The 11823-nt window shown below is 47.2% G+C and overlaps 1 protein-coding gene across 1 annotated transcript; it reads right to left on the reverse strand.

Annotated features, from left to right (window-relative positions):
* Window positions 1-6928: 6928 nt before the first annotated feature.
* On the reverse strand, window positions 6929-8445 carry LOC141927892 (uncharacterized). Its single transcript, XM_074835262.1, has one exon. It carries the CDS (start codon window positions 8443-8445, stop codon window positions 7159-7161), a length of 1287 nt encoding a protein of 428 aa, XP_074691363.1. The 3' UTR covers window positions 6929-7158.
* Between the last annotated feature and the right edge of the window lie 3378 nt (window positions 8446-11823).

The following is an 11823-nucleotide window of genomic DNA, read 5'->3' on the forward strand; positions in this document are numbered from 1 at the left end:
GCTTCTCTCCTTATTTACAATGACCCAGCATGGCAGCCTGTTGTCAGCTTTTAGCTTTGCTTTGGTTGATCTTTTTTTGCACGAGGTTCACTGATCTGTAAGATACCCTAGAATTGGGGTGTGCTTGAGGAGCTCTTGTTTTTCAAAATGGGCACTGGCAGTGCAGTTATTCTTAACCTGTGTTTTGGTGAAGCTTTGCCTTTATGGTGGCTTCTGTAAAACCTTGCTATTGAAGTCTTACTGTATGTCCAGAGATGGTGTCTGTGAGTATAGGGGAAGAGCCCCGTTAGGGCAAAACCCAGAAGGGGGAAGAACAGTTGTTCTCTGTGGCAGGGACATGCCATCTGGGATCATTTCCAGAAACCCCAGGTTTGGGAGCGTAGTGGCAGCTGACACAAGTCTGGTGTGGTTTGAGTCTTGGGGTGCCATGGTGGGGAGAGGGGATGCCCAGCAGCCCCTGGCTGTTGCAGGGGAGATTTGCCTACTTGCTGTGTCCAGCAAGGTTGGAACAGGGCTGTGGGTGCTGGAGGGACGTGGTGATCCCAACGCACCAATTCCTTCACTCATGTAACCCATGGGTGAGAGCCTGGGTGTCTGGTGAGCTTTGCCAAAGCAGTTGGCCTGACAGCACAGAAGTCAAGAACAACTTGTGTGAGACTGGTGTCATATAAACAAGCTTCTGTGACCTTAACTCTAAACCTGGTCTGGGTTGTCCCCCTCCTGACCTGTCTGCAATGATTTGTTTTTTTGTTTTGTTTTCAGTGGTGAAAACAGGTAGGTGTGTTTTGTGCAAGAGGCATGTTGAAGTTTGTCTGCTGATGGAATGGGGATGAGTTTGTGCATTAACCCAGATTATAGGCTGATGCACGGCCTTCTCTTTGGGCATCATCTTGGGCAAACAAGGTGGCACAGCTGTGGGCTTAAGTCACTTCAAAATTCCCACAAGCCAAATGTTTGGATGTGTGTGGGAACCCAGCTACCAAATATGTCATTCCCCATCCATGCTCCAAACCATCCTATGGTGTGAAGGAGCTCTGTTCCAATGCTATGTTGTCAGTGCTTCTGAACCACGTACATGGTTGTATCCTTGCTTTTTAAAGCAATGAGGGGAAAAAAAAAAAAAAAAACCAACAAAAACAAGCCTCTTTTACTGTGACCTTGTCCTCCATGAGAAATCACTGCAGAAGTGGATCCTGCTGGAATTCTGTTGAAGCAGATGTTACACAGATCATCTGGAGCCCATGGTAAGAATCGCATGGCTTTCCTTTCTTCCCCTCTTTGGGTTTTTTGGGTAATGAAGTGTAATCATATTAGCAAGATTATTTGAGGCCCACAAGGCTCTGCCTGGTCAGCGCAGTGGGGTGGTGTGGGTGTCTGTGGGTGCTTGATGAGTCCCCGGGGGTGCAGGTGATGCTGCAAACACACAGGTTGTGCCGTAGAAGCTCCCAACGCATGAGAGCTTTTTTTAGTGGCCAGATGCGTGGGTCCCCTGTGCAGTAGCAGGCAGTGAATGTGTCTAACATAGGAGCAAGAGAGTGAAGGCTGAGGCTGGATGCAAGTGGTAGGTCCAGGGGCAAGTGCTCAGTACTACAGCCTGGCCCCAGGGCTGCCCCCAGGGCAGGCCAGGCTGTGCCCCTGTGTGTACTGGGGTGTGGGCTGACCTGCTCAGGGTCGGGAGGCCAGTGGGGGCAGTTTGCAGTGTGGAGGATGGGCAATCACTAATGCCTGAAAATGTGGAGGGCCGTGATGCTTTGGGAATTATAAGTTTGGGACAGGAGAGTGTGGAGATGCAGCTTCTTAGATAATCTTTTGGGTTTAGCGCTTGAAATGTTACATATATATCAATTTTCCTTGCTTGGTTTGAAAATGGCAGTCAGAGTGAGATGCCGCTGCCTCCTCAGCCTCACTTCTCTGTTCAGAAATCTTCCTGTGCCCCTCCTGCTGCTTCCGGCCTGCAGTGCCATGTGCCATCTTTCCTCATCTTTAATGGCCAGATGTAAATTTGCTATTAGGTGCTGGTCCTTCAAAGCGTGTTGAGAGGTTGGTGCTGCTGGGAACTCTCCATTAAAAGCAAAGGAGGAACATGTTTATTTGAAGCAGCAGCTTCCTCTGTACCATTATGCCTTGTGTGGGCTTCAGAGATGAGTTTATGTGAGGGCTAGCTGAGTGATAGGGATTTAATTTGGATGTAGGGGATGAAATTGGTGCAGGTGAAAGGGAGGAATTTTGGCAGAGAGCTGGAGAGAGGCTGGTGCACCTGGGAGGAGACATGCAGAAGTCCTGCCTGCTGCGGGGGTCAGGGCATGGGATGCGATGGCACTGGCTGGGAGCACTCACTGCTCAGAGTGCTGGCAGTGTCAGCAAACCCTCCCAGTGGTTTATTGTATGAAGCCTCACATACAGCCAGCTGGGAACTTTCCACTGGTACAATTTTTTTCATAAGAAAATATGTAAACAAAGCTTCCCACAGGATATTGCATATTTTTTCACTGAAGATGGAGCGATATACCGTAAGTAGAGTCACATCCATCCCACTGAAACTGTGGTCTAGTGATTTATAGCACTGGCTGGAGGTATGATATAAATAAGATCAAAATTCTTGGATTTTGGAAGTGACCATGTGCATCTGCCCTTTCTTGCCTCTTTTGCCTCTTGGTGCCAGGTTAAAGGGGGAAAAATGGATACTCTCAATTACTGAATGGGAAAGCATCTCCTTCTTGTGTTGAATGTATTTAAGAAATGTGCTAACTCAACAAAAAACTTTGGGTCAAAGGAAAGCAGAGATCTCGCAGTGAAGGTCCATTGAAAGGCAGGCAGAACAAACCTCTGTGATTTCTGAAAAGAAAGCCCCTGGCAAGCAAACTTGCAAATTAGTTTTTGTTTTGTCAAACACTCTAAAGTTTCCAACAGAAGCTTTAGCATATTTCTTTATTCCTGCAAGTATTTTTGCTCTTTCATATTCAGTTGTTTGGTTTCATTTATTCAATTACTTGGTTTTGTTTATTCAATTACATGCTTTTGTTTCCAAGGGTTTTTAGCAGTCTCATCTTTGTTCATGCTGAAATTTATTTTTTATAAACAGCTGAGTTTGCAGCTGCCTTTGTGAGTGCGTGTTGTCCTTAATCTCAAGGATCGCCTTCAAATATCTTTCTAAGCCCAGAATGCTTCCTCAGGCTTGTGGTTTTTTGATGGAAGTTTTTCTTGTATTCCTTGCAAGTTTCATTTTTTCTGGATAAAAAACGCAACTACATGTTCTTCCCGAGTGTGTTGTGTACAACTTGTTAAGTGTTTCTATCGCTGCATCATCGTAGCACAGAAGCAATCTAGTTGTGCTCCTGTTCAGTGTTTAACCAGGTGGTGGCGTAAAAGTGGAAGGAATATTTTCTGCAAGCACCAGAGGAGACAAGGCTCTCCTTCATATAAACTTTTCACCAATTTATATTTTTCAATGGAAAAAATCTTTTAAAAATTGCTGAGGATTTTGTTTGCTTGTTTTTTACTTCTGTCTTTTTGTATTGCAGATAGATGGCAGAGAGGAATGCAAAGGCAAGAAACACTGGAGATTTTTTCAACTACCTCCCAAAGTATGTGAAGCTGAGGAGAATAAGGATGGTGCTGAATGCACAAACAAAATGGTGAAACAACACAAACAAAATGTAAGCTAAAATTTATCGACCACCAAATACTTTTCACAAATCTAATCACAAATCTAATCACACATCTGAAAGCCAGGGACACAGCATGTGTGGTTTTGTTGTGCAGCCCCAGTCTGTCCCTTCACTGGTGCAACAGCAAAGGTTGGTCTTACTCTGCACTCCACAGCAGGTTTCCCTTTGTCAAAATGTGCTGGTTTGTGTGTTTCCAGCACTAAGCAAAGGCTTATTTCTCTCTTACCTCTTACCAGTTTGGGATAATTCCTCTAAGTACAAGGACAGATGTGGTGTGTCTGGTGCATGTTCTGTTGCTTCCTTCTGCGAGAGCTCAGTAACCTCTGGGCACATCTTGTGGCAAGTGTTTATACAGTGATAACTGCTGTAAATTTGGTCATCTCTCTGCAATGTTATCTAGGTGTTCTTGCTTTTAGAAGTCGGATGAGAAATAATCACTGAAAGCATCTTGGAGAAAAAGGCAAGGAGCTGTAAAGAACAATGTTCCTTAGACCTGGCTGTGCTGCCACCAGCCTGCATGGCTGATGGCAAGGTCAGAGCAAGGAGGCAGCTGTGGTCGGCAGGGGCTCTGCTCACTGTGGCTTTAGGAATTACAAAATTCCTGAAGTCTCCCAAAGGTGGAAAACAAAGAGACACTGTGAGGCACAAATGCTGTCTGTGCAGATCATATCTTCTGTGCACTAACAGCCAAAGCCAAGGGAAGACCATGTTAATTCTGCAGGACAGGTCTCCGTAGGCAGATTTACTCGCTCTACCTGTGGTGCAATTTAATCTCTGCAGGAAATCCAGATGTGGCAAGTGCAAATAGCCAGCGTTGACTGCGCCTGGCGCCTGAAGGAGAGGATTTGCCATCGCTGTTACTGTGAACACCAGACACCTTCGTTGAGCACCAGCAAATGGTGCTGCTGGTTCTGGAAGTTGCGGGGCTCCTCCTGCAACCCAGCATCGAGAAGTGCTTCCTGCAGAGCAGATGGATTTCTCCTTGCAAGGGGCTCTGTGTGAGACAGAGGTTTAGCCCAGCAAGGTGTGCCATCTGGCCAGGAACATGTTGCAAGTCAATAATCTTTCAAAGGAAAAAGCATCCAAAAATACTTAATATTTCTGGATGTGACTACATCAGTGGACAAGGGAAGAGCTACAGATGTCATCTATTTGGACTTTTCTAAGGCCTTTGACATGGTCCTCGACAGCATCCTTCTCTCTAAATTGGAGAGATACAGATTTGATGGATGGACTATTTGGTGGATGAGGAATTGGTTGGATGGTCACATCCAGAGGGTAGTGGTGAACCACTCAATGTCCAGATGGAAATCAGTGACAAGTCATGTCCCTCAGGGGTCCATACTGGGACGAGGACAGTTTAATATATTTGTAAGTGACACAGACAGTGGGATCGAGTGCACCCTCAGCAAGTTTGCAGATGACACCAAGCTGAGTGGTGCAGTCGACACATCCAGAGGGACCTGGACAGGCTTGAGAGGTGGGCCCATGTGAACCTCATGAGGTTCAACAAGGCCAAGGACAAGGTCTTGCACCTGGGTTGGGGCAACCCCCAGTATCAATATAGGCTGGGGAATGAAGGGATTGAGTGCAGCCCTGCAGAGAAGGACTTGGGGTACTGGTGGATGAAAAGCTTGATGTGAGCTGCCAATGTTCACTTGCAGTCCAGAAAACCAACTGTGTTCTGGACTGCATCAAGAGAAGTGGGGCCAGCAGGCCAAGGGAAGCAATTCTGCCCCTCTACTCCCCTCTGGTGAGACCCCACCTGCAGTGCTGTGTCCAGCTCTGGAACATTCAGCACAGGAAAGACATGGACCTGTTGGAGCAGGTCCAGAGGAGGCCACAAAGATGATCAGAGGGATGGAACACCTCTTCTGTGAGGACAGGCTGAGAGAGTTGGGATTGTTCAGCCTTCAGAGAAGGCTCCAAGGAGACCTCATTGCGGCCTTTCAATACTTAAAGGGGGCTTATAAGAAAGATGGGAACAAACTTCTTAGTAGGGCCTGTTGTGGTAGGACAAGGGGTAATGGTTTTAAACTAAAAGAGGGTAAATTTTAGTCTAGATATAAGGAAGACATTTTTTATGATGAGAATGGTGAAACACTGGAACGGGTTGACCAGAGAGGTTGTGGCTGCCCCCTTCCTGGAAGTGTTTAAGGTCAGGTTGAATGGGGCTCTGAGCAACCTGATCTAGTTGAAGATGTCCCTGCTCATTGCAGGGGGGGTTGGACTAGATGACCTTTAAAGATCCCTTCTAACTCAAACTATTCTACGATGCTACGATTCTGTACCAGCTTGAGGAAGGCTGTGCCTTTGAACCTGTGCTGCTGAAGCTTGCATGACTTCTCTGCATTGGTGTGCCACCACGGGACGCTTATTTGCCAATTTAACAGAACTGAGTGGGATGTTTGGAGTGGCTGTGCAGGTGATGGTGTGGAGGAGGAGGAAGGTGAGGATGGAGATCAGTGTTTAATCACTGAAGAGAAAGGGGTGTAGTTTAACCTTGGCTCTTATACTACTATTACTACTGTAAATTAAGTTCATCCCTGGCCATGTCACTGCTCATGGCTCTGATGCAGCACATGGATGGCATGAGAGCTTTCTAATGGAGCATCATGTAGTCCGCAGCAGGATTTGAGCTGTTTTTAATATACCCACAGAAATGGAAAATTCCCTTTGGGAGGATGGAGAAGGCTAATCTTTGTGAGGGAGAAAAGAAAGGTGACTGCCACTATGATGGAGGCATCATGATGACCCATCAGTGTCTCCCAGCAGCTGGGGGTGACTCGGGGGATATGGCACTGGTGTGATGCCATGCCAGAGCTCGTCAACAACATGCAGGGAGACACAACTCATACAGACCATCCCCGAGATAAATGAGCTCTTTGCAGGGGTAAATGCAGAGCCACGTTAGCTGAGGCTTAATACTGTGAGGAGCAGCTGAATGATAAAATGTTTTACTTGGTGACGTTTTTGCCCACTCCTCCAACACTGTCCTATATTCTAACAGCAAAGCACCTCCTGTGCCAGCTGTGGGAAGCTATCACACATTCACAGAGATGCTGATGGACTGAGCCTTTTCTAGGGACTCCAGATGTGCTGGAACATGTGCAATTTATTCCTTCTTCAGCAGTACTCACAATATCCCCAGTGCAGGCTGAGCACTTCCCCGAGAGATCACACATGGCTGTGGTCAGTCAGGAAACAGAGAGGACAGAGGCTGTGGTGGGGCCATGCTTCCTGGCCCCACGTCACCCAGCACAAGCCCCAGCCCTTAATTTGATAATGTGAGCTTCTCCTCTGCGTGTGAACTTTTACATCGAATTTTGATATTAGCATTTCAGAGTTGAGCATTGCCCATGATGAAAGCGTTTATTCCTATTTAATAAAATCCCTCTATTTCCATATAAAACCCACCTGTAATGAAAATCATTGTTCACAAACAAATAGTGAGAAAATAAGTGGCCTGCACTTTATAATTTAAACATTGTCAAAATGTGACCACAGAGGTGTCCCATCCCCTTGCAAAATACCATGCGTGGCAGACAAGTGCCAGCAGGATGACCTTGCTGGGGAGAGCAGGGGGCCTGGGAGCCATGCTGGTTTCAACCACCCTGCACTTGTCTTCGCTTGCCAGTTCAGGTGGCACTGTGCAGTCTGTCAGGTCCCCTTGATGGGGGACGTCAAGCGCTGTCATGTTGTGAGGGCCCAGGAAGTCACAGTCCAGCCCTTCGATCACTCCCCTGTGCGTTGTGGTCCACTGCCAGAACCAATGCATCCTGCAGTCGCATTTCCAGGGGTTGTGGGATAAAAACACGTACTTCAGTTTTGGCAGTTCAGCAAACAAGTGGATAGAGAGGGAACTGAGGTTGTTCTTGCTCAGGTGAAGGAAGTGCAGCTTGTTTAAGTATGAGAAAGCAGAGTCTGAGATTGAGGAGATCTGGTTGTTGTTCAGGTACAAGTTTCTCAAGCTCAGCAGATGTCTGAAGGTGCAGTTGACTGCAGTGATTCTGTTGGCTTCCAGGTGCATGGTCTTGAGCTGGATCAATCCATCGAAAAGCTGATTAGGCAAATCAGCAATGAAGTTGTGTCCTAAATTTAACATGCTCAATCTGAGAAGCTTTGTAAAAGCACCATTTTGAATGATCCATATATGATTCTTCCTGAGATTCAGATCGTGCAGGGTTTCCAGGTCCTTCAGGGAATCTCTGCCGATGGCTTCTATGTGGTTGCCCTCCAGGGACAGCTTCGTGAGGCTGGAGAGGTTCCTAAAGGCTTGTGGGAAATACCGCATGTTATTGGAGGCTAAATTGAGTCTTTCTAAAGATGACAGGTGTGAAAATAAAAGTGGGTGGATCTCGAAGATATTGCAGTGGGACAAATCCAGGCTGATGAGGTTTAATAGTCCTCTGAAAGTGTTTGCGTGCAGGTAGGTGAGACGTGAGTTCCTGCTGAGGTGCAGCTCTCGCAGCTTGCTGAGAGTGTGGAAGGTCCCTGGGGACAGGAAAGTCAGATTGTTTCCATCTAGCCAGAGGCTGTGGAGGAAAGTCAGGTTTCTGAAGGTGTTGGTGGTGAGAATCCGCAAATAATTATTGGAGAGGTTTAGAGAGATGGTAGATGCTGCTATTTCTTCAGGGAGGGCTCTCAGTCCGGCTCTGCTACAGTGGATAATATCTTCAGGTGAACATTTGCACATGCTTGGGCATGAATCAGAGATATTCAGACTCAGCCCAGCCTTTGCTGCACAAATAAATATAAACATAACAAGAAAGAACATGACCAGCCACAAGTCAGCCACCACATCTAATACCTGACAGATAGTAGAGAAGAAGGCAAGAAAAAGAGCATGTACCTTTTGGATAGGTGAACTGCGAGCATTGCAGAGACAGTTGGGCTGTTCTTTTAGTGCACAGTGAAAATAAATGAGCTGGTTCTTCCTGCTGCAGACCAATGGGGATCAAGTCCTTAGGCAGATAAAAGACGATTAAGTGCTGCCCTGCTGTGAAGAGTATTACTGAGAGGCAGGGAGATTTCTCAGCCGAGCATCACGCCCAGACAGTGGTTTTTCCCACCTCCTGCCCTCTGCAAACAGCAGCAGGTAGCAGTCTTCCCTCAGGATCTGTTTGGGAGAGGGTCCTGCTCCTGGGTTGATCACTGTTCTCAGAATCTGCTTGGCAGTTTGCTCAAAAAAACTGTTTTGAGGAGAGATTTTTGTACTTTTCTCCAGTTAGGGCTTCAGCAAAGGCAGCTGAGAGTGGCTCTGCCGTCTGGATGTGAGATGGGGGGGTCTCACCCCGGTGTGGCTGCACATGCTGGCCAATGCCCTGGGCTCAGGCTGTGATCTGGATGCTGAGGAAAGCGAAGCTGTGACTGAGCCCTCAGCACAGCCCTGTCAATCGATGGCTGTGACTCTTCTGCAGGGGACTGTCAGGAGCTGGGCGAGCCTCATGCTCCCTGACAGCCGGGAATGTGCGGGGGAGTGCTGTGTCCTGGTGGAACCTCTTCTTGGGATAAGCCCTGAGCCGTCTCTGAGTTGTAAAAGTTGATCCCCGTGGGCGAAATGCAGGGCACCCCAAGGGCATGCTGCCCTTCCCAGGGTGCTGCCTGTGTCCAGCAGGTCTGAAGATACCACTGAGCAGCCAGAGATGGGCTTGGGTCCCTAAAAACCCATGTCCTTGGGGCCCAACCTGGTTTTTATTCTATATCCAGAGTGCAAAGGAAAAGTGCAATTGGGGAGCTGATTGATGCAACTGCCAGGCAGGGACCAGCAATCTGCAGGCAGATTATTTTGCTTACAATGCCAAGAGGACTAGACCTGGCCTTGCCGCTGATGTGTCAGCAGGGCAACCAGTGACACAGTTGCCTGTCTTGTTTTTTCTCACTCTTTTGTTTTCCCCTTCACTTCTCTCTGCTGGAGTTCTCCTGTCTTTGATGCGTTTGAAGCACCTTCTCTCAGTCCCCTCCCTTCAGGTGCATTTCCCTGCTCTTAATTTCTTAGCCTGTCTCAGGTTTTTTTTTTTTTTTTCATGTTTTACAGATTTCAGTTTCCTTTCTCTCCCCTGCTCTGCCAGCTCTGTCCAGACAGTGGCTAAAACCCCAAATATACGATATGCCCAATGGTAAGCATGAATTGGACAAATTTGCAGATCCATTTTTTTCTCTGCAGAAGCAGATTAAGTTTCCTGTGCTGTTAAATTGCTGTGTTGGCTTCAGCTAGTTCTGTTTTCTTCTTCATTTTTTCAAGCAACAACCCCCCAAAGAATAGCTTCTCCCTGAAAGCTTGGCTGGGATGGCTGTGTTGTGTAACGGAGACCATCTCCCAGCTGTAAACAACATCATTTATTTAGTTAGACAGGCTTTGCCACAGTGTTACTAGGGGCCAAAAGCTGGTTTTCACCCTGACAGCAGCAGTGACGGCACCTTGCCAAGGGGTTTGTTCTGGGAGCCCTGGAGGAAGATAGAAGCATATGATGCTCACTCCATCCATTACTCACGTCTGGGGCTATGCTGAAGGTTTTGGTGGGTGAATCTTTTTCCGTATTCCTGGCTCAGCTGGGACTGCTCCTTTGAGGACATTACTTGGGAGGAGTGTCCCGCTGCTGGGATCTCCATAGCTGCTCTTACCTCCTGCAGCAACGCAGCTGTGAATATCCATTGCTCCACGACTTTGCCTGTGCACCCCTGTGACAGACAGGTTTCTGATGGTCTTTGTGCAGGATGGTGAGCTGTTCTGTGTCTGCTAGGAATGGTGTCACCTCTAGCTGAAGTTATGTAGCTCAGGCTGAAGAAGATGGATCACTTGCTCTGGTGTCCTTTTTATTCTCCACAGGCTTTATTTCTGGTTGTAATTCCAGCAGTGTTGTCATGTTCTAGCCCTTATTTAAGCCCAGTGCTCTCTCTAATTCTCCTTGATTTCATATTGGAAATTTTCAGAGGGCAAAAGCATGCAGCTCTTGGAGATCGTCATTGCCACATGTTGCTTAACTGGACTAAAACACAGTAGTGAAACAGGACCACACAGCTGCAGAATGGCTCCTTGCTTCAGAGTTTGTAGGCCCAAAGAAGCCTGTAAAGTATCGAAATGATCAGTTTTTTACACCTTGTCATGGGTTTGGCAACTCCAGCTGCTCCCTGTAACGATTCCATGATGCACAGGGGTTGGCAGCTGCTCTTGCCAGGATTTTGGCTGTGGCTGCTGCCTGGGCCACTTACTGATGGCAGCTCTGGTTGCAGCTGCCCTTGGGGTGGAAGCGATGCAGTGGTGTATCCTTGCTCCACACTTCACTGTGGAGAGCTAAACCTTTGCTGGGGGCTAAGTGTTGATCCAAGATAAGGATCACAGGTACATCCTGTGTGTGCTGCAGTGCTCAGGGCTCCTCTGGAAGAAGCACTCAGCACTGACTGTCCAGCTTCAGCTTCCTGAGCACCATCGCTGCAGCCAGCAGTAGCCAGCGTCACCACCACATCGGATGCTGCAGAGACAAGGAAAAGACATGGTCTTTGAGAAGAACTACCAATTGATTTTCCTCTCTAGCTGCTTTTTTAACAAATATTTTCCCACTATGGTCCATTCAATTATGAGCACTTTAGCTCTTGGGCTGCCTTTTCCAGGCTCAGCTCTTTGCATGCAGGGATTTTTGGTTGTCTCACTCCATCTGCTAGGAGGGTTTTCTGAAGCGCATCATGTGTTTTGGCTGAGGTGGCTCATCCTTCTGGGTTAAATGGAAAGGCTGAGCCACTGCAGGTCGTCTGTTAAAATGTATTCCACCCATTGCATGACCATGAATTGTGTTTTGTCTTTTCTTCAGTCACTGATTTATCTGACATTTGGGATTTATAGCCCAGCACACCCACTTCGGAAATTGTTTGTAGCTGATGTCAAGAGCTTTGCCTAACAGTGTAGATTCTAAGGAACTGTATTCTCTACAGGATTGAGGTTTGATCTAAGCAGTCTAAATATCTACTTTGGGATGGTCTTGCTGGTCTAATGAGTTACAGGAGCAAGGTTTGCTTTCGTTAAACTTTCTGGTGAGAAAAGGTGGGGTGAGCAGAATCACTTAATAGCTTTGTTGATTAAAAGAAGGATTAAGTGAGTTTGAATACCCGAATGTCAGGAATATTCTGACTTCCCCAAAGCTTTATCTAGCTTGTGAAC

Source organism: Strix aluco, chromosome 10, assembly GCF_031877795.1.
Source record: "Strix aluco isolate bStrAlu1 chromosome 10, bStrAlu1.hap1, whole genome shotgun sequence".
Lineage (NCBI taxonomy): Eukaryota > Metazoa > Chordata > Aves > Strigiformes > Strigidae > Strix > Strix aluco.

Bases quoted from the DNA above. Each gene is read 5' to 3' on its own strand.
- LOC141927892 (XM_074835262.1), bottom strand. From the start codon at position 8,445: ATGTTCTTTCTTGTTATGTTTATATTTATTTGTGCAGCAAAGGCTGGG.